At 42.1% G+C, this 23,846-nt stretch overlaps 1 protein-coding gene across 1 annotated transcript in view; it reads left to right on the forward strand.

Annotated features, from left to right (window-relative positions):
• Window positions 1-16,239, forward strand: part of LOC119160953 (uncharacterized) — a 270,658-nt gene extending 254,419 nt beyond the window's left edge. The window contains exon 17 of the mRNA XM_075880196.1: window positions 1,016-16,239. Within this exon, the coding sequence (XP_075736311.1) occupies window positions 1,016-1,489 (474 nt within the window). The 3' untranslated portion in view covers window positions 1,490-16,239. The remainder of the gene's footprint in view (window positions 1-1,015) is intronic.
• Window positions 16,240-23,846: the final 7,607 nt, after the last annotated feature.

Consider the following 23,846-nt stretch of genomic DNA (forward strand, 5'->3'; position numbering starts at 1 on the left):
CAAAGGGATAGCGCCTTTGTCCTCGAAATCAGTTGTGCCTCCGCAGAAGTAGGAAGAGGTGGAGAAAACAGCTTCTTTTCCTTTCACGTGTGCGCTGTTTTGACACCTGATTGGTTAAATAAAAATATGTAAATAATTACAATTTGGTCTTTCCATTTTCTCATTCTTGATGAAACAACTGGAAACACCTTCCTTCCAGCCTTTTGACAACCTAGCCAAAACGTACAATTCTATGTTTATATCCTGTAAGAATGTTCTTAGGGGTCCTGTGCAACCTTTCTCCTGTAATTTTTGTTCCAAGTATTCAAAATATATTCAACAAATCTTGGACAACTATTCAAAAATATTTTATTCGATTCACACTCACACTTTAATATTCGACTTTGCTTTGCATTCGAAATTTTACTCTTCGAATAGCTCTAATTTTTTAAATAAATATTCATCTGTTTCAAATACTTGTATTCAAGCTGAAGTGTATATTGAATACAAGAATATTCTGTCAAATATTCTAAAGAAAAATTTAATAATCACACAAGCTTACTCACTTTCAGTATACAAAAATGATCTTTCGCTATTGATGCTGTATCATTATCTTCATTGCATTTCCTACATACATTTTTTTTCTGTCTTTTCCTTTACCCATTGCATTGTAGCTGGCTAAAGTATACTTAGGTTCATATTTCGCTCTTTAGGTATAAGTACGCTCTCTCTCTCAGCGCCTTTATCGACGCGTCACCACTTGCTTAGAACTTCAGTTCATCTTTATATAAAGAAGTGATGCAAAAGAGACAACTTTTGCTGATCTGGGATACGTTGCATGTACTTCAAAACACATCAGCATTCATACAAATATATAGCAGGCTGAGCAGCACCGCTAAACTCTGTCTCAAGTGAGCGACTATAGGTGGCCGAGAAATGTAGCATAGCTACTTTTTCTGGTAAAAGTACGAAGCATGTTACAGGTTTGCTACAAGTAAGAGCTGAAATTGCTAAACCTGAGTTACGACGGCTGCAGGAGGCTGAGCTGCTGGAACGCGAATTGTCACGCAAGCTTCGCAAACAGAAACGGGGCCCTGATCCTGACGTTGTCCCCTACACGAGACCCCCCGCTCTACGAGGTGGTGCTACAGCATCTGCTTCTGGAGCAGCCTCCGGGAACCTGCCACACCGACGCCGCACTGCCTCCACTTCCGAGGCAAGGGCAAAATCTAGTAGCGGTCTATTGACTGCTCATTCTCGAGCTGCGTCTCTGCACGGTCCACTGCCACCATCGTCTGCAAAGAGCCCATCGTCCGCTTTGGCATCCAGATCTACACACATGACTAGTAGGTCTCCCGGCACAGGTGGCCCCACAATGGTCGTGAGAATTCCCGGTGTCTCTGCCCCAGCTATGCACCTCCAGGGCAGGGCAGTCTCCGGGTCAGATCCTAGGCCACCGCAGAGGGTGTCTGGCATCGCTGTGTCTACAAAGCCAAGCATTCGCCGGTGATGACTCTGTAAACTACAATTTTAACAAAAACACAGTTTGCATAAGTGGCATTCTTGGCTGAAGATGATGTGTGAGGGGACTGTATTCATTTAGCTTCAAGTAAGTACAGTGCAGCCTCTAGTTTGAAGAAAATAAGGCTGCTATTTTAATGCAAAGAAAGCCAAGGTATCTGACAGTGTGTTCACACACCTTCGAAAGCCTTGTTTGTGCAGGAGCTCTCAAAAGTTTTAATTTCTTCTTCACAGACTAGATTTCGAACTTATAGCCACATGTCTATGGACATGATATATTTTGATTTTCAAAATATACGGGGTAGCTGCAATTTTTTTTGCTTGTTTGCCATTTTTTATTAACTTTTTCAATTTATATATCTTTAGCGGCCTTGGCAGAAAAGAGCAGTCTCACTACATGCTAGCATAGTGTACGTGGCAACAGCAGAATGATTGGATGAACGTCTTGTAGTCTGTTGTCGTCTTGTGAAATAACTTCTCCTTTGTATTGCAACAAACTGTGGCAAAGGGTTAGTTATTTTATACTGCTCTCATCATCTGAAGTCAAATCGGTATTTACTTGAAGACAGCGTGAAGCTTCCAAGTAAACCTCATGTCAATTTCTTGAAAACTGGCTTTTTATGAGTTAGTCATGATAAGCAATAATTAGCTGAGCAAAATTAACAGTGCAAAGCTGAAGGTCACTGAAACTTCCTCTTATGGTCAGGTCGCTTCATTATTTTTCCTCTTTGTATGTTTCCATTGAACAGAACTGATTTGCTATGCTGTCGTCTAGCCATGGAGCGTTACTTTCAAGCATCCTAGATCTATATTTAAATAGCATTGCTGCTCTCTGGGAGACTCAAATGTCAAGTTTGCTTTCAAACTTATTCACTCATTTCTCACTTCAGTGTGTATGAGTGAGAACAACTACACGAAGTTTTTTTTTTTTTACCATCATATCTAGAATCAAGTTAGCGACCTATAATGCGGCAACAAAAAAACTAAATGTGCATTTCTGACTGAAAGGGCAAATCACTTACAGCAATAGCAAGGTATTGAAATAAATGTCATAAAGATGGTATTAGCTTTTTTGTAGTAGAAATTTCATAAAAATTTTCTATAACAACTGAACATGTGTGATGTCAAATTAGAGAGAAGCATGTCATGCTGCCTCTATCTTCCTATCATGTCACTGTGCTGTGTGTCTAAAACACGGCTAACCGTGTAAACCACGTGCATCAGGGCATCAACTATCTTAAATTTAAGTGCTGTCCTGAAGAGACTTCACCCCACACATGTTGCTTCTTCATTTCTAGCATAGCACTGTTTCATTTTGCCTTTCGGGCATTGTTCTTGGTTCACTGTTTAAAGACAATGCTAGCCAGGACAGATTTGATTGAAAGGATAGGAAGTTGGGGCCTCGCTGCATAATGCAGTCAATGTTTTTTTTTACAAGTGTGCTTGTGTGCATGCATGGGTGCATGCATGGGAATTCGGTCAATGTGGCTAGAGTGGATGTGTAATCACACATACACAAAAACCACTGTTTTTGTGTGAGACTGTTCTAGCACTGTTGACGCTAAAAAGGACAGTTACTAACTGGAAATTAGAGACAGCGTCAGGGTATCATTTTTTTATAGATTGTATGTAAAAAAGCTGCAACTTTTTAGTGGTCTCTTCAGTCACTGTTGGCTCACCCTTTTTTATTCCTTTTTTTTAAGCAGCATTCACCAACCAAAGAGAAGTTCCTATATGAGCATCTCAACTATACGTTTATTTATTAGCTGTCGACATTTCCCACTTTACATTTATGTTTCTGTATAAAAACAGGTTCATGCACATGTGTGGGCAACTTAAATACCATCTCAATATGCCGTAATTGTGACTTATATGTGTTCATATTATCAAAACATTGTGCTATCAAAAGTAGTAATATGTTTCAAATATAGCAGCTTATGTGGAAATTGATTATCCCTGAGTAATTAATGATGAGGTGTTAAACAAAATGTATTCCCTGTAATGGGGTAAAGTCATAGTGCATTGGGCATGCACTTTTGCACGCTCTCACTGTCTTTGCTCAAGTAAACATAGGCAGGTAATGTGTTGGATTTATCATAATTCAATATACACATGCTAATTCATAATTATGGAGAGTGATAGAGCCATGAAAAACAGTTGTGCTAAGTTTCTACTTTCTCTTTTCACGTGTACGTCACTAATATGTCTTTGGGCAAGATTTGTGGACAGCACTTTTAAGCCTATGGTAATGTTCATGGAAAACAAATAAGCGGTATTCTGGTTTGGTGTTTGACATTTGCACCAGTCACTCAGGTCACTTTATGCAACCTACACCAGTTTTGATATAGAATTTCATGTCATAGCTGTCATTTGTTTTTTCTGATAATGTGCACCAGACCAAAAATTGTCCTTGCAATGCGAGTTTATTTTATCTGCAATGGTTGCAGAAATGCCTAATTGAAATGAAAGCAGCACAATTACTAGGCCTAATGTTCTGCTCACCCTTCCCATGCTGGCTGTTTGTTTTTCAGAATGCTGCTGTGGTTGTGACTTTTTCTTAGAACACCAAATGTGTTAGGCTAAGTGTTACTGCAGGGTCATGGCCCCAACACATAACATAGCAAGCATTCGTGCCATTTGCTTTTATATGTCTGTATTTTTGTGTGTTTGGAGATTTCTACACCTCCTGTCACTGTGGGTTCCTGTTCAAGAGAGTATATATTGTTCATGTTTAGCTGAGTTAGTGTTTTACATTATATGTTCAACCTTTTCTACGTCACAGATGAAGTAATGCTCATGTTGGTCCTTATGCACTCGTATCTCATATGTATTTATAATGAGATATGTTGTTTTTGCTTGATCTATCTGAAACGTCTTTTTTTTTTGTTTCTGTTGCATGCTACTTTTGCCCTTCTTGTGTGTGCGTGAATTTTTTAAGTCATCTGCTTGAGACCAAAGATTTTTGCACTATATTCAAATTTCAACAAACTGATGGGAGTCACTGCTTTGGCTGCATTCTTTTGTGACTGATGCCATGCAGAAAAGTACAAGAATGACTGTCTTGACAAAAAAAGTGTTCGGGGAGTGACACACGACATTTCTTTCCAATGTACCCTAATATAGTACTGTTTATTGTCATTTTCACTTCTAGCAATTGTCATGCATAATAATTTCCGATGGAGGCGGAAATGTTGTAGGCCCGTGTGCTCAGATTTGGGCGCACGTTAAAGAACCCCAGGTGGTTGAAATTTCCTGAGCCCTCCACTACGGCGTCTCTCATAATCAAATAGTAGTTTTGGGACGTTAAACCCCACAAATCAATCAATCAGTCATGCATAATAGTTAGTATATATTGGCTGATATAATACTTCACTTAGTGAAAATTTCTAAAATCAAGGAGCATGCATAGCAGTATGTAATTTATGATGAACTTTATTAGCATTATGATAAGCAGATTGTATTGTTACAGCTCCATCCTGGATACTTTCCACCTTATCTTGTTATTCATGAGTGCAGCTAAATCTACAGCTAAACCTCAAAATAGTAAATTTCTATAGTATCACAAAATTCTCAATATTCCAGTGTACAAGGGCAGAAAATAGGCGAGTTGGATTATGTTCATGGTGAACAGTAGGACATGGACAAAAGAGGAGACCATACGAGTTAGTGCTGTCGTTCAACGGAATGTTCATTGAAGAGACCATAAAAATAAATACACCAGCAGTTACGAGAACAAAAAATGATGACATATTCAATGAAGACTTGTAAGTGGCGGTCTCGGGTATTATCCAGGAAAACAAACTCATGATCAGTGAGTGAGGGCAGCCAAAGAAATGCACAACTGCGCCTGCTTTCTGATAAATGTCAGAAAAGACACAAGAATGACAGGATTGGCAATGCTAATACAGTTGAACCCCGCTACAACGAAACTGACGGGGCGCGGAAAAAATTTCGTTGAAGCGAAAATCTCGTTGTAGGGAAATCGAAAAAAATATCGGTGATCTGAGCTAGCAAAACAAAGGAACGTTTATTCTCAAAATTCGAAAAATGTCCCCTGCTTCCTATTCTTTCCCAGCAGCATCTCGATGTGATTCTCGCCCATGCATAGCGAGGCCATGGTGAAAATCGCGCTGAAACAATGCCTAAAATCGCTTTCATGGGCGAACCAAACAGTTCCAATAACACGTTAACAGCAGCAGCTGTCCACCGTCAAAAGTATCCGACAACACCGAGATAGAGGCAGGGTATTGTGGAGTGGCAAGTTTTGCATTATTCTATGGCATTCTCATCATCCATCACTCACGGCTAGTTGATTTTTTTGATAATGCAGAAGAACAGCAGCTCTGATTAGTTACCACACTGACCAAGCGCGAACATGATGATAAGCATCAGAATTGAAAAAGGCATCGTGCCGTGGTTGCACCCAGCAGCTGCGAGAAGGAAACCATGGACTGAGCGACTGAGCTTCAGCTTCGGATCATCTGCGGCTCGAAAGCAAGCCAGTGGCAAAACAAAAGCAAGGCAGTTAATTCATTGCCATCACTATCGAGAAGTGGCGGTGCCCATGCTGGCTGAACAGCGGCGGTATAGCGGCAGTTTCTGGTGGTGCCAACGCGTGTTTGAAACTTTGTTGTCGCATTTTCAGGCTCTGAAAATGCATCGAAATGTTAAAGATTGGGTTTGCTGCATAGCAATAAGTATATGAACCTGGATTCGCATCATAAAATTTTGTTGAAGGCGGGACGATCAAAGAAAATGTGTTCGTTGGGGCTACAATATTTATGCATAGACTTGTATAAACTGCTGACTGGGAATCGGGAGTTTTTCGTTGTAGCGGAAATTTCGTTGAAGCAGCGTTCGTTGTAGCGATGTTTGACTGTGTAAAGGAGAGCAAGGGTACCCTTAGGACAATGAAAAGTGTACCTAACTATTTATAACTATAACTTAGCATTCATAAACATCGTGTATTTTTAATCTCAATTTACTTAAGCATGTAAAATCACAAACAAGACAATGAAAGTTTACTGCTGCTGCAAAACAAGGCCATAGCAATAAATTGCAACTAGCACAGATGCGTGGCCAAATTGTTGAATTATGTGTTGTTTTTTCTTTGGCACACGAACGAGCGAGTGCAGTGGTGAGGCACATGTATCGGTGCATCTTATTTTACACTCTATGCAGTATAGTTCACTATTTTATGTGCATATGTTTTGAGGTTTTTTGTTTGTTCGTTTGGCTACGAGTTATCATCGGTGGCCAGAGAGAGCATGTTACTTAACTGCAACCCTGCTTCTTGAGTGCAGGCTCTCTCAGTCACTGATAGAAAATTGTTGCTTGTTTCAGATACTACAGAGCTTGCTCTTCGTAAGTTTGGAAGTTGAGGGAAGTATATTTTGGACTTGCCATAAAAAAGGACAAACTGCTAGCAAAAGCCATTGCAATAAACAGAGGCTTGTACTACAAATAAGCATTTTCGGTGTATGCATCACTCCTGTGAGAAGTTATGTATTCAAAGAGTCAACTGGTTTTTCACAGCTTCTTGAAACCACAATCCTGCTACCAACACCATAAGTCATGTGAACCATCAGTAGTAAAACCAACTGACCAGACTTCACTGAAACAATTCTTGAGGGCAACTGAAATTTGGTGTGTTCAGGTATATTTAGACAAAATGCACTCTTGTGATTTTACAAAAAAAGAGAGTTATCATAGGGATGAACATAGTTGCTATCATTGAAGTTTATTATGCAGTTTGAAAAAACTTTATTTTTTGCTACTTTCTACCGGTGTCAATGCTTTGTTCAATGGACTATGTGGACAGCAGTGGCTCAGTTTGGTGAATGTTGCGATAAGTTTGGTGGATGTACAACCTCTGGGTGATTCCTATAATTATGTTGACGAGCTATGACTGGAGCAGGAGCATTAAAGCTTCACTTGCACCAATACAAATTCGATACGCTCTGTGTATCAGAGTTGTGTCTTTCGGCTTACTGCATGTCACACAGCTGCTCTGAGAAGAAATTGGTCAAATTGGCATTAAATTCAGGTCGTCAGATCCGAGTTAAGCAATTTTTATTGTTAGAATCAGGTTTTTTGTACTACTTTATTATGCAGGCATTCTTTACAGCCCCTTGCTTGTAAAAAAAACAAAGAGTAATTGGTGACTAAATGCTGCATTAAATGTGGAATTCTAATATAGGCATGTTTTGATATGAGGGAGTAAAGTTCCAGTTTTACGAAATTTTATATCCAAACTAAATTGTACATACTTTCATTTTCACTACTTAACATTGCACTTTTTTTCTATGTTTTTTCGTGAGCTTTGTCTCAAATCCTCATGCTGCTAGTTTTTTTTTTGTTTAAATAATGAAAAAAGCATCTCACCAACTTTCAAATAGCCCTGCTGCGGTGGTATAGTGCCTAACATACTCGGTTGCTGACCCGCAGGTTGCAGGATCGAATCCTGGCTGTGGCGGCTGCATTTTCAAGGGAAGCGAAAATGCTGTAGGCTCGTGTGCTCAGATTTGGGGGCGCATTAAAAAACCCCAGGTGGTGAAAATCTCCAGAGCCCTCCACTACGGCGTCTCATAATTATATGGCGGTTTCAGGGGTGTTAAAGCCCACATATCAATCAATCAATAAATCAACCCAACTTTCAAATAAATCAGAATAGTCAATTTTCATAATTCAGCACTGTGACGATAGTTATAGCGCGAGAACAGAACAACGAGACAGAGACAAGGACACGAAGGACACGAGCACTTTGTGTCCTTCGTGTCCTTCTATGTGGCTCGTGTCTTTCTTGTCCTTCTATGTGTCCTTCGTGTCCTTTTGGTCTCTGTGTCATCGATCTGTTCTCGCGCTACAACTATCATCATGTCATACGAACTAGCCGAAGCTGCCACACTTCAGCACTGTGGTTCCGCCATGCCGGAGCTGTGGTTATGGGGCTCGACTATTGGCTTTAAGGATGCAGGATGGAATGCCACTTGTGGGGGCCGAATTTCAATGGAAGTAAAATGCTAGAAGCCCGTGTGCTTAAATTTAGGTACATTTTAAAGAACACCGGATGGTAAAAATTTCCAGAACCCTCCAGTACAGCATCTCTCGTAATCACATTGTGGCTTTAGAACGTAAAACCCCTACAATTATCATTAATGATAACTAACGTGCACTGATGCCAACATATATACCCTGTAAAGTGCATTGGAGATGACCACCGTTGTAGCTCAGTCCGTGAAGCATTGGACACGTTATTTAATGTTTTCAGGCCCTATCGCTGCCAGCGGCTACCTATCTTTTCGTCCACTTTTTCTTCTTCAGATTTACATTAGCACTACTAACAACATTCTCTATACTCTTCTTCGCATCACTGTCCGTTCTCATTCATATTGTGTCTGACAAAAAAGAAAACGAGCCCTTTTCTACTTCTTCACTCCAAATATTATTATTGTCATAATTCAGCATAAGTACATTGTCCACCACTTTTCCTCTAATTACTGAAATCACTCTTGGAAGAATAATTCTAGGAGAGTTTACTGAGGATGCTAAAAAACTTGTGGAACCTAAGCACAGGAGGCACGAGAGCATTAAAGTGGTTCTATGGCCTAGTGCTTTTTTAAACAACTTCTGTGAAATGCAGAACACATAGTCTTCTGGATGTTTCTGGGTCTCAATAGAGAAGGCGGCATTGAGATTGTGTTCTTCAGCTACAACTGCAAAATAGACTATTCCATGTGCAATTTCTATCTCACTGCCACAGCTCCATAGCTGAGGGAACCAACCACTGTACCACAGCATCATCATCACTTTTTTATGGCATTAGAAAAATGCAATCATCATAAATCTAATTTTGTGTTGTGTTTCCATGTTTTTCTTCTTCTTGGCTATTTTTTTTTCACTTGTTCAGTTGATGACGTACCCATAAACCGAAGTTTATCACTTGTGCCCCTATGCAAGGGTTAACTGCTATTATCTGAAGTTTTTCAATTTAGTTTGCATTTTTTATTTTGTTACGACTTTTGCTCAGTTTTTGCTCCATCGTAGTGAAGACTCTTTGTCACGTTTCTCAGTTTCTGCTCTGTTGTAGTGAAGACTTCTCTTCATAAATATGTAATAAAAAATTTGATTAATTGATGCTGTTCTTTAGCCAGGCAGTTCTGGTGTGATTCTAACAATCATTTTGCAGTCACTGAGCACAAGTGAATGCACGCAGTCGGCATTTTCATCTCGCATGAGGTGGAGAGTTTTTGATTTTGCCTCATCCTTGGTGGTCTTCACAGGTTTTCTACAAGCGTCAGACTTCAACAATGTTTGTAATGTTAGGGCATCCTTTCTATTGACATTTAGCAACATTGGATGAATTTATGCACCATTTTGCATAATTTCACAATCAATTAGGCATTGATTTTTTTCTGCATGTTTGTTGATGTTCATTTGACTGAGTAAAAAGTGGTTTACACAAAGAAAGAAAAGGCATATGTAAAATTTTACTTTGTGACAAAACTCTTGTTCGCGTGTCTCCGTGTTTTAGGGAGCGAAAATATAAATAATTCAAAGGCACGTTTTTTTTATGGGCAAGATCGTTCGTTTTTCTTTTAGTGGTTTGCTGTGCTTTGTTAGATGGCAGCACACGTCTCAATGGGCAGCGAAAGCAGGAATTAAGGAGTTTGTTTATGGTGCGACATCGAAACATGATGATAAAGGTCCAAAAGTTAAAAAGCAATCTGTCTTAGTGGTGTAGTGGTTAGGGTGCTCGGCTACTAACCAAATAGTCGCGGGTTCGATGCCGGTCGAGGCAGTTGCACTTTGATGGAGGTGAAATGGTAGAGGCCCGTGTACACTGTGATGTCAGTGCATGTTAAGGAGCACCAGACAGTCAAAATTACTGGAGCCCTGAACTACACCCTTTCCCATAATCATTGCGTGGTTTTAGGATGTAAAATGCCTGTAATTATAACTGCTAAAATTTTGAAATTCATTTGTTTTGAAGGGTTCAGAATAACCGCAAGGTGTAGAAGGGGTTAACTGAACAACTGTCGCACCAGTCACATGTGTATTTTTATGTTCCTAAAGTTTTTGAACTCATTTAAAAAACGCAACATTTCTGTACTGTTTCAATGGTTCCTGCTTAGTTTGTATACGAAGTGTGCCCCCATAAAATTTTAAGATGTTACGGCTCTAAGAAACTATTCAAAGTGTGCTTGGACAGGCATACAGCAAAAGCAGCGAGTATGCTTATAACAGGCTTGTGAAGAGGTTTGATCTTGTCTTCTAAATCTACATACGAGAGACTTGTACAGTTGGATCTCAATCGTGCACGTATACATGCTATCAAGTTTGTGCTCAGGCCCAAGCAGACTGCTGTAGTGTTATTTTAAATCTGCTTTTAAAGCCTGAACATTAGAAGTTTGCGTTCAAACCCGTCTCTTTTGTCGGGATCAGGGTGTGTAACTGAATATTGCTTTTATATTAGAGTTGTTCATACATAAACTAGGAGTAGTGATTGATAGTTAGTTTAACTTAATTAGTTGTACTTTATAATCAAGTTTATTACTTTATTATATGCATGATATATAATTTAGTTTAATAACGTGTCTTTTTTTCATCTACTACAGCATGTTCATGTCAATCATTGATTTTGTTTTTTGTGGTAAGATATTACAGGTAGCACTTATTTACTAGGTGTTTGCCTTTTTATTATGACAATTGTGATTTCTTTCGCTGAAGAATCTCTGTGTGTGTTTTCATATTACATTCATGAATTTGGTGGAATGCACACTAGTCTTGTACAGGAAAAGTCCTAGTGCCATATTAAAAAATCGAGCAAGTCTAGAAGTATTTGCCGTTAATTTTTCAGACTTTCAGGCTTGTGTGACATCTTCAATATTGCTAAATGTGCATGTCAGATGGTGTTAATTGGCACTGAAAGTTATGTACAAATTATTTGCAAACTTAAAACACCCACAAATTGGAGACTGCACCCTAATCTGTTTCTGACATTAAAAAATTAAATAAACACCCTTTCAATATTATGCTCTAATGCCAGGTAAAAATATTGGACCTAAAACAATCTCTGACCAGTATTTTTCTTTTCAACATGGCCTTTTGAAGTCCTCACCAATCCTTGTCTGGGCTGGCTGGTATAGTAGTCCCAAACAGCTGACTTGTTGATAGCTAGAATAACTTGGCAGATGACAACACTTGGCGGATGAAAGCCACAATCTTTAGCGTATTGGAAATACTTGAGGAAAGAAAATATATACTAAGGGGTCCTGTAATACTTTTTGAACAATGTCAGAAAACTCTGCCGATCGGCAGTCAAGGCTCCAGAGAACACGTGAGCCGAATGATATAGCAGGGCACATGGCCTAGAATTTACCACTAATTTTTAGTCGGGTAGAAATCACCCCCTCTTCTCGTTACAAATGATGCCTTGTAGTAAAATTTCTGGGTCATATACCTATGTTTATGGTGGCTGACCCATTTGAGCATCGCAGGTTCTGTAGTTACCGTGGTGGCTGCCATGGGATGCCACCACATGCCCGTGTGCATGCCCACGTTCAAACTAAGCTGCAAGATAGTGGAAAGCCATAAACTACGTCAGTAGCACAAGGCACATATTTGTGGACATGATTGGAGACACATTTTTTCCCTTTCCCTGGCTGCTGACACAACGCTCTATCCACCAAGGCACGCACATTACCCACTTTATTGTGTGCTGAGAACAACACATTTACACCATAATGAGCACCAATGCTTTTCAAACCATGCGCAGTTCTGGGTGTGTAGGAAATAACTGCATGCCTCTTTTTCTTGCTAACCTTTGGGGCACTAGAGTCATAATGATGAAACTTCTTGATCTTTGATATAAGTTTTTACGATACGGAGCAAATCACTTCACTCAGAAAGCCAGAATTTTCAAGGCAAGCAATCTGTGTATCAAAAGCTTGCAACATAAGGTGTTCGCATAACTTCTGAAGAGCGGCACCCAATGGCTCTGCTAGTTTCCCTTACTGCTTCAATCAATCAGTTTATTATCATGTCATAAAAGGATGTTACAGGGAGTAAAATATACAGTAAATTTAATTACTGCTTTGTATGGCGTTTAAGTTAACCTGTCTTCAATTCAAAGCCTGGTTGGTTTGTATAATTCTTCCAAAGAAATTGAGTGCGTATTTTAAGTGTTCTATAGAATGTCCTTTTATGCAAGTCATTTACACTCCAGCCTCATTATAACAAAAGTACGTCTAAGAAGAACATATGTTTATTGTAGCCAAAATTCATCATAAAGGTATATTCCTAACTATATCTACTACAAGACTATTCTTCAATTACTTTGTTATAACTGATATTTAATGATATGTTTAATTATACCGAAAGTCTTTATATTAGGTGTACTTTGCATTTATGAAATGCAGAAGAACCACTTTAGTAGCATACTTTAAGTTTGTCACAAGGCTATTTAATGGGCAAGCTCCTGTATAGGTTCGTGTAGACCAAAAACTGATGACATAACCGTCATCGAGAAATGAGCCGACGAGACCATTTGTTTGCACCGAACACCGAATTCCCAACACTCAATTTATTCCAGAAACCCTTAAAATATAAATAACAGACAAAAAACACAGCATGCAAAACTAGAAAGAAGTTAACAGGAAGAACAAATGGCTTCCGATGGAGGCGGAAACGCTGTAAGCCCGTGTGCTCAGATTTGGGTGCATGTTAAAGAAGCCCAGGTGGTCGAAATTTCCGGAGCCCTCCACTACGGTGTCTCTCATAATCATATGGTGGTTTTGAGACAATAAACCCCACATATTAATCAATCAATCAAAAACAAATGGCTAAATACACAAACAGTGCGTCGAAATAAATGTTCAGCAGAAAAGAACCCATATCCCCTCGTAGCAGGACATGGTGCTTACAGCGGAGTCTCTGCTACGGAGGTATCGACGCAATGACGCAAATGGTGACGGTGGTGATGCGATCGAGATGCTCACATCGTTGACTGGTAGAGAAGGAAGAGCCAGGCTAGTTGAGATCAGTGACCTTTCGGCATTGGGCAGCCGTAGCTTTGCATCGGAGCTCGCATGCGAAGCAGGAAACGTTTTTTGGCCAACGCCAGAAAATCAGAACAAGCCTGGCCCCACGTCAGGCAACAAAGCAGCTCTGTGTCCAGGTGGGAGCCCGCAGCAACCTTGATGCAGGTGCTCTACTGGCCGCCTCTCCCGCGCCCTGGCCACCTTCTTCACTCGGTCCCGACTCAGCCACGTCTGCCTGGCTTCGCCGTTGTTCTCCCGTGGCTGTCCTAAATCTCTGTGGAGGCACTTTACTGGTTTCAAATCTCTACACGCACACTTGCTGTAACCGAGCGTCATCCTCGTCGTCTTCTTTGGTTAGGCTGATGGCGTAGCGCACTTTTCAAATGCACACAATCACATCACGAACTTATACTGGAGAGGCGAAAAAGTTCACTTGCATTTAGGAAAAATGTATGACTGAAAATGTGTTCCAAATTAGGTAATTTCAGAATACGGCCCCCTTTCCACCCTCGTTGTAAATGCATTAAAATTAAATGTCATTGGCTTCAAATGTATCAGCGATAGAGCTAGTCACTTAGATGCCTGAGACAGTTCTTTGGGTGTTTAAAAAATACTGATACAGGATATTATATACTTGTAGCCTTTATTCTACCTTTATTCATTAAAGCAGTTCAATTATGTTTGCTATCAGCCCTCTTGCACTGTCCCGGGACTACATATTGACTTGTAGAACTGCCCTTTTTCTTTTCGATTGGCACAATTGAGGTGTTCTACTAGGTAGTTGAAACATGATAGAATACTAGAGAGAACTGTTTCATAATATATAGTTCAGAAATGCTGTGCTTCGGTGAGGGATCATGTCACATCCACTGTCATCACTTTGGTGAATGAGAGAAAGCCTGCATTGCTCATCTGTAATGTTTTTGAACTTCTTGCTATTGTATGGGTTCCACTCAAAGCCAGTGACAGCCTTAGAAATTGACTCAAGATCAAGCTTGGAACAGACTCTTTATATATGCAAGATTCAAGTGTCTGAATTGACCGAAAATACTCAAAACAAACAAGCCGGTGAGGACTTGCTGTGCAGTATGTAAGAACATAGAAACCTTTCGTGTTTTTCGTTTTTTGTACAACTGGTTTTAGTGCACTGATGTAATTGGAATGATTGCACATTTCTCTGGAAAAAAACATCTGTCACATTGTTTCTGAAGTAGGCAATGGTAGATGACAAAGATGGGTGGGCATATAATACCTAAGGTACTTTTAAATACAAGAAAACCTTGCTAAAGCATTGGTCTTGATGGTACTTCTGTCGTGTTTATTTCCCAGTAATATTGTTAGGTGTACGTGTAGACATTAGGTTGTGTAATATCAGTGAAAGAATAATTTGACAATGGGAAATCTACACACTTTACTGTATTTTTCGTGTGCACCAAATTTTTTTATGTCTCTGTTGTTGTGGACGTTGCTTGAATTTTTCAAGGGCTCTTGAACATGTTTTTATGCCAGACATGGGAACCAACAAAACAGCCTGGGCTACATTAAATTTTTGGATATTTCTTGGTGTCCTAAGGTACTTATGGCATATAGAGCAGCATGTGTCAAGCAGGGGCTGCACCAGGATTTCTTTACTAGGAGGGCACCCACAACAAGCGAGTTTTTTTTATGAGGGCAGGGAGGCTGGGAACTTGAGCATTGTATTTTGACTATTCTTACTTTTGGGAGGACAAGGGGGGTTGAAATTTTGAAGGGGCTCCAGCTCCTTCATATCCTTCAATGACACTGCCGCGGGTGTGAAGCCTCAAGCACCCGAGGTTCCCATTTTTTTAAGGGCAATAGGGAATAACTTGTTTTGGGTGATTCTGCTTAGTGTCTAGTCACTCGATCGTAATTTTTTAAATAAATACACATGACACACAGAATAGTAATTTTTTTCAAATATCACACTACACACTTATCACAGGTGGAGTTGGGCAGAAAGTTCAAAAAGTAGGCATTGGAATAACAGGGAAAGCTTGTTGTCAAACTGCATAAATTGATGCTCTTGTCAAAAATAAAAATGGGTGTACTATGCCATTACTGGTGAGGACGATTCCTTATGTTTAGGCAACATATGAAGAATGCTACCGCATTCCTTGCCTTGTGTATCCAACATTCTGTCATCTGAGTGCTGTGAAGTCATGCACTAGTTGTGAAGGGCTGTTGCATGAACATTTGCACACATTTTATTTCTGCCATATCTAAACTAATACGTTGCACATAGTCTCTAAAGCGTAATGATGTTGCATAGCTGGGTGTTATGGCAGTTCAGAAGACAAGCAGGCTAATCTTCACCAGAGAAAGAAATTCACATCGTTCAGTTCTTGCCACTTTGTTCTGATTGTGTGTATTGTGTTATTAAGCATGATAAGCCAAGTGTGCATACCAGTCCTGTGGAATATTCATCTCCCCTATCTTTGTTCACCAGCAGATTGGGAGAAGTTCCTCGCAGCTTCATCATGATCCAACCATGATTTTTATAGTTTCTAGTCTGTTCTTTTTCTTTCTTATTAACTTGAGGTGTGAAATCTCATTTGCATCTTATCGGATGAATGTGTTAGTATTTTATATATTATCAGCAGAAGCGGTGCACTTCGCATTGAATGTACCTAGTTGTATTTATTTGAACTTTCAATAAAATATGCAAATGCACATCAAATTTGCCAGCCTGTGCACCATTCATCTCCTGGGAAAATGGTTTTCAGTGAAATGTGATGCATATGTTTCAGAGGTTTTTATATCGTGCCAAAAAAAAAACCACAGAAGTATTCGTGGCCCATTTTGATTTTATATTCCTTTACAGTAAATACTATAGTGTGAGGAAAGGGTAACCTTTTCCTAAACATGTTGCAGTGTTACAGCCAGTACTACATCTTTAATGCAATTAAGTCACGGTGTTAGTTTATAGTATCCACGGAAAATTGCAAGCTGACCCACTAGAAAGCTAAACCTGCTCGACTCCTTTAACCTTGTCTAGATGAGGTTTAATTCCACAGTATGAGATGATGGCCAAAAAGCGACAGCTCCTGCACCCCTAACTCAGACTTGTCTGTGTTCACCAGTATTCCATGCTCTTCCGGGCACTGAAACACAGATCGCAGATCCTCCTCACGCTCTTCTGGTGAGCTGCTTGTGATGAGTAGATTAGCAAAGTATGCATGACAGAAGTCGAGGCCGTGCAAATAAATGCCATTAATAAAGCTCTAGATTGACTGTCAGGAGTTTTGCAAGCTGAACGGCATATGAAAGAACTTGAACAGGCTGAATGGCATTGTTATCGCAGTCTTTAGGTCGTCTTCTGGGGCCATGGTAATTCAATGGTAGGCAGGTACGAGGTTAGTATTGGAGAAAAGTGTTGCACTGTGCAGGTTGGCCATGACATCGTGAATATGTGGTAGCAGATAACGGTCTGGCGTGGTCGCTCGGTTGAAAGCTCGATAATCTCGGCAGGGCCGTCTGTCTGCTGGAGTACACTTTGGCACCTAGTGTAGTGGGGATGCCTAAGGGCTAGCAGATGGACGGATTATGCCGAGATCGAGCATGTGGTCGAGTCAAACTCCTGTTGTGCTACTTTCAGCTTCTGGGAGGACAGGCGGCCTGGGCGTGCATAAACCGGGGGTCCTGCAGTGTGATAGAAATGTGGTGAAAGACATTGTGCTTGACGACACCGCCGGTTTGTGGCGGCCGCGCTAGCTCGAGGGAACTCGCGTAAGAGAGCTCTAAAACGGGTGGTGCCCGAGGTTGGTATCACGGCTACTGAGAAGTGGATATGCTTAGATGGCTTTCCGCACACTTCTGCTTGTGAGAGGGGATCCTGTGTACGCCGGTTGTGTACGCACATGAACAAGTTGTCCGAAGTAATACAAGAAGTCCGCTCGTCAGAATAGCAAATTTTACGTTGGCTACCACAAATATTCACCTTAATGACCTCGAAACGCAGGTCTAGCAAGAGGGAGCGGTGCCCGTACGTCGTTATTGTCGCGTTATTTACAGCTTGCAACGGGAACGAACTTGGGCCCTTGCGATTGGCTGGCGACACCTGCAACATGCTCGCTTCTTCCCTAGTGTCGAGGAAGCGGGTGTCTTTCTCGCGATCGATCGGGAAGACAGGTGGCACACAGTTCCGTGTGGTGTCACCCAACTTACGGTGGCACCAGAACAACTGTCGCTGTTTTTCTGGAGCATGCTGCTATGTTCTTTGAGTTCCGCTTGACTGTGGTGCCGCGACGGTGTCGGCGAGGCGAGAAATTTCTGCCCGAATCTCCAGCAAGGCGGGATGATAGGGAGGCTTCGGCAATCATGGTGGCAACTACTAGCGGGTTGACTGGCATGAGTCGATCAGCTATAGTTCGGCGATCTTGTGAACGTCCATCTCTCTGAAGGCCGTGACGCCTATCCGCACGGTGGCGGACAATCTTTGGAGGCCCGCACCAGGCGACTGTCGATGCTTGTGCTGCCCGCCAATTGCTCTATCTAGCGCAAGAGTTGGCTTTGTCGGTGGTTGCCCAGTTCGGCCTCGCGTGGTGGTGGTAGTGGTTAGAAGAAAGAGGAAAAAGGCACTTAATTTCTGTCTGCCTTCAGGCGACATGGCGCAGTGCCTTATAGGGGTGGGGAGAAGGAGGGATAAAAAGAATAGAAAGAAAATAGACGGAGAAGTAGACAGGCAAGCGACGGAAAAAGGAGATAGGAAAGTGGGGATCCGGTCGAAGCAGTCCAAGGGCGGGGCGCCACAATGCGAGAGCTGCACGGCGTCAGGAGACCGCGGAGGGTGAACCAGTCGGCGGGAGCTACGCTGGCGTCCGAGGTCGCGAGGGCACAACCGTCCAGCTTGAAATCCTGCGAGCGAATCCCCGGCCATCGCGTAGCAGCTGCTGTAGACGCATCGGTTCCGAATGGGTGAGACGGCGAATCAGTGTCTCTTTTAGAGAGAGGTTCAGGGAAAACTCGTCTTCTGATTGATTGATTTATTATGTGGGGTTTAACGTCCCAAAACCATCATATATGATTATGAGAGACGCCGTAGCGGAGGTCTCCTTGCATTTACGATGGAGGCGGAAATGCTGTAGGCCCGTGTGCTCAGATTTGGGTGCACGTTAAAGGACCCCAGATGGTCGAAATTTCTGAAGCCCTCCACTACGGCGTCTCTTATAATCATATGGTGGTTTTTGGACGTTAAAACCCACATATCAATCAAATCATATTTGGGGGCACGTTGAAGAACCCCGGGTGGTCAAAATTTCCGGAGCCCTCCACTACGGCGTCCCTCGATCATAATCATGTGGTGGTTTTGGGACGTTAAACCTCACATATCAATCAAATCAATCAGTGGAAGACTCCGGAAATTTGCCGAAGCACGTGGACCTCACCGTATCGGGCAAACTCAAGCTTCGCCTACCTCCACTCATCAGCCTATCTCTTTGGACAAGAACTATACCATGGCGTGATGGCTCAGCTAATTACGACCCGACCACTACGACCACTGCTCAGTAAGTACAGTACGTCTCTAACCTTCACCTCGACGTAGATTTTCCCGGTTTCCGCCGCCACCTCGTCCCCGTCCCCATCCTCTGCCCGGCGGTTTTCTTCGGAAAACTAACGGCTACAGCTCCTGGAGGTAACGCTGCTTATACGACTTGCTCTCTAATTTCTCTAGCTGTTGACGCTCCCGACCAATCAGAACCTGATCGACGTTGAAGTGGATGGTTTATCTGTTGAAGCCTCGGTAGACACGGGCGCCCATATTTCTGTCATGAGCCTGCACATTCGTGACGGCGTAAAAAAAATTCCTTACTCCAGCCCCTTCACGCAGTGTTCGTGTTGCTGATGGTGGTATGACTTCTGTTATTGGCGTTTGTACTGCACGCGTTACTATCGCCGGCCGTCAAACTTCAGTTCTCTTCACTGTTATCTCTCACTGCACCAATGACGTGATCCTCGGTCTTGACTTTTTGTCCACTCATTCCGCCTTCATCGACTGTTCAGCTGGTAGTGTGCAACTTGACCTACCGTATCCGATTTATCCGCCCAGTCCACCCCAAGCTCGTATGTGCTCTGCCGAACATGTCCGTTTGTCACCCCAAACTGTGACCTGCATCACCGTAACGCCCTCACCACCTGTATCTGATGGCGACTATATGTGCTCGCGCCCATCACATCCATTCTCTTGTATCAGTGTTACCTTACCACACACTGTTATTCAGTTACGTTCAAACCGCGCCTGCATTAATATGTCCCAATTAACTTTGCCCTGTGTCCACAAGCTTTGCGCTCGCGTGGAATTCCCATCGCCATGCTGACTCCCTCTGACGAATGCGTTATCTCAGCTCTGTCTTCGAACGATGCTGTACACTGCAGCTACATGCATGCTCAATCTTCGCAAGCAAGCCCGTCTGCTGACGTTAAAAAAATGATCGAGTCAGACCCCTTGCCACACGAAGCTGACGCACTCCTTTACGTCCTTGAGCCATACTGGGACGTATTTGACTTCTGTGATCATCCGCTAGGTTAAACCACTGCTATAAAGCACCGCATTTACACCGGCGATGCCTCCCCTGTCCATCGACGGCCATACTACGTATCTCCAACCAAGCGTCACATAATTCAAGCAGAAGTCGACAAAATGCTTGCCAGAGACATAATTGAGCCATCATGTAGTCCATGGGCTTCCCCTGTAGTTTTGTCAAAAAGAAGGACAGCACTTGGCGATTCTTTATTGACTGTCGACATCTGAACATGATCACTAAAAAAATGTGTACCCGCTACCGCGCATAGACGATGCCCTGGATTGTCTTCTCGGCGTTAATTTTCTTCTATTGATCTAAGTTCAGGGTACTGACAAATTGCTGTCGATGACATGGACCGCGAAAAGATCGCTTTTGTCACGCCCGATGGTCTTTACCAGCTTAAGGTCATGCTCTTCGGGATATGCAATGCTCCGGCCACCTTCGAACGGATGATGGACTCTCTTTTGCGTGGGTTCAAATGGTCAATTTGTCTATGTTACCTTCTCCGACCTTTGACACCCACCTCGATCGCCTATCCTCAATACTGGCTGTTTTTCGCAATGCTGGTCTCCAACTGAACTCGTCAAAGTGCCACTTCCGACGCCAGCAACTAACCATGTTGGGCCACCTTGTCGACTCCTATGGTGTACGCCCTGATCCCTATAAAGTGCGAGCTGTGCGGAACTTCCCCGTTCCGACCCACACTAAGGAAATCCGCAGCTTTTTCGGTCTGTGCTCGTACTTTCGACGTTTTGTGAACGACTTTGCGGAAGTAGCCCGTCCTCTCTCAAACTTACTGAAAAAGATGTCTCATTCACATGGGGTTCTGAGCAGGCTACGCGTCTGTTCTCTACACTTACTACATTGCTATCAGAACCACTTGTTCTGGCTCATTTTGACGTTGCCGCCCCTACAAAAGTCCGCACCGATGCCAGTGAGAAGGCACACACAAGTAATTCTAAGGACCATAGCGTTTATCACGCTGCGCTGACAGTGCAACACGATGCTCAAAAAGACAAGTGTTTTCGACCTTTGCTAAGACGACACGGTGGTGGCACCTGCCCGTTGCTTTGCGTTCTACACCTTATCGGCTCCGAGAAAGGGCCTTCCTTCGTTTTCGAAGATAACTGCCAGATACCGCTCATATGAAACATGCCTCAATGCGCTCGTTCGCTTTCGCTACTCTGATCGAGACTATCTAACACAGCGCCTTCAGAATACAATTCACCGATGTTCTCGCACAGAACATTAAATAAATGCTTTCTCCAGGCGCAAGGCTATCGTCTTTTGATGACATTTGGACATTTGCAGTGAAACATGCAGATAGGGGGCCAATTTTTTGTTTTGCGTTGCATTTCTGCATCACCGGAAAGAATGAGCGCAGGGATCTTCTAAGTGCACTGAAGGCAAGTATTCATCCCTGGTACTGCAATAATTATGGCCCAAGGTACGAAGGTAGGCAAGGACTGCCCAGTGTTATTATATTTTAAAACAGTTGACAAATGGTAAATGGAACCTGAAGGGCCTGGGAAAATGTATTCTATTTAGCATGAGTTCTGTTAGTGATAGGTGAACTGACTTGCAGCAATCAGGTGTGAAACCAATAATATCAGAGCCAGTTGTTTCATTTAAGCAGCTGCTGCGTTTGATATATTTTTGTTTACTGTGAGTCATCACTGAAAAGAGAGTTGTCCTTCTCCTCACTAGTACTGAGTCCTTTTTTTTCTGTACGTTCCTTGGCATCAGATACCTCGTGCTGAAAAATATAGCGATCTGGTGGCATCCTATTTCTCGTTAGATAGAAGAGTGGATAGAAATGGAGACTGTTTTCATCGTTAAATCATAAGAAAGTCATTTCGTGACACAATGCTTTATCATTTGATCGTGTATTCTTATATATGAGTGCTCGCAGCACGCAATCTCTGAGTGGCCACATCATGCGGTTGTGAAACTGTGCTTTGGCCACGAAGGTAAACAGGTATATCCAAGTAAACAAGCTTTCGCTTGCATAAACAGAACTAGCCAAGCCAAGCTGCAACTCATCTTTTTCTCTCAATCTCCCTGTCTTTTTTATGCAACCAATGTTTGTATTGCAAATAGCGTTTAGTCTTGTGTTTGTAAAATGTCGTGTGTTTGTAAAAGCTGTAATACATAAATAAAATGACGTACAGTGATGGAATGCCTGACTGCCACGTAGAGGTACTGATTTCAAGTGTCACCCAATCCTGGATTAACTTCGCCACCTTCCTTCCTTCCTCACTTGAAAAAAAGATTGTTAGCGTGGAGGGGGTGTGTACAGAAAGTTCGAGTTGCGACGAAAAAAAAAACGCCACGCCTGCGAGGAACGCGCAGCACAGTCACAGGGATAGCTGGAAGAGCTAGCGGCCCTTTAGGGCCTCTTCTAATACCTCTTTGAGTAACTGCTACAAGTACACTTGATGGGAACCCACTATGCCATATATAATCATAATTTTCATGTAGTTGGCCGGCATTCACTATGCTATGCTTTGTAATTCTTCGGAGAAGCTTGGTATCCGCTGCACGCTGTTTATACCTGAAGAATTATGCCTGAAGTGGGTATGCGTCAAAGTTATTAACTGATCAAGAAAAAGATTTTGTAATGGGTTGAAGCATTGGACGACCCACTGATTACGCTATATATTCGCATTGTGTGACCCCTGGTTGTTCTTTTGATGTTCTAAAACGCTTTCATTCTTATATTAGCACGATTCTTTTCCTGATATCAAGCATGCCTAATGACAGTATTGAAGTGAGTTCCAAGCACCAGTGTAGCTCAGTAATACGCTAAAGCCACGCCATCACTGATGGTTGAACCAAAATTCAGTTAGTCTAGTATGCAAGCAACAGGACATGAGAGATACAGTCAAATGCCTTTTCGATACCACGCTGCAGAATAACTACACGACCTTCAGTGGCGTCGCAACACTCGAGAACATATCGCAGTTTCTGTTTATGGGTCACAATAGAACGTCCTATAATGCCGAAAGTTTGGTGAGAGCAAACTAATTTATTGATAACACCCTGGAGCAATGTGACCACTACTACTTTCTTCAAGATTTTGTAGTCAAAGTTAGATGATGGTATAGGCTGATATGACGAATCTAGTTTTAACTTGTCTGTCTTTTTGGTTTTAGTATCAAAATAGTATGAGTTTCACTAAAATACCGAGGCAGACTATCTAGTTTATACGACTCGTTAAAGACTTCTGTAAGCAGACCGGATAATTCCCATTTGAATTTCTTTTAAAACACAGCACTCAGGCCGTCAGGCCCCGGTGGCTTATCAGAATTGATCCTATCTATAGCCTTTGCTACTTCCATTTGCGACACAGGCGGTTCTAATGCTGCCTTTTAACAGACATTTCTAACGTGTCACAACTGCACGATACGTTTAGTAGTTATTAATTGATTAGGTGCCCCCACCAACATTAGGCGTTCCGTCTGGCAGGGATGCCTGCTTAGCCTTCTTTTGTTCAACATCTATCGAAAAATGTTATGTTACATGTGATGTTACATCTATCGAAAATGTAAGGCTGACCTGGAGTCGCAAAAGATGGCCCATTGGTTAGGTTGCTGCCGAAGAATGTACTTTACTGCACCTTGAAGTGCTGCATAACAAAAAGTGAAAACAGCAGCATTCACAGTTTTAACTTGTAGGTATCAGAAACTAAAATTCTGGCATGTGGAAGGTGTCGCAGTTTGTTGCACAGACAAAAAAAGTGTGGCAGAGGTCGTCACTGTAG

The sequence above is a fragment of the Rhipicephalus microplus genome, chromosome X, assembly GCF_043290135.1.
Source record: "Rhipicephalus microplus isolate Deutch F79 chromosome X, USDA_Rmic, whole genome shotgun sequence".
Lineage (NCBI taxonomy): Eukaryota > Metazoa > Arthropoda > Arachnida > Ixodida > Ixodidae > Rhipicephalus > Rhipicephalus microplus.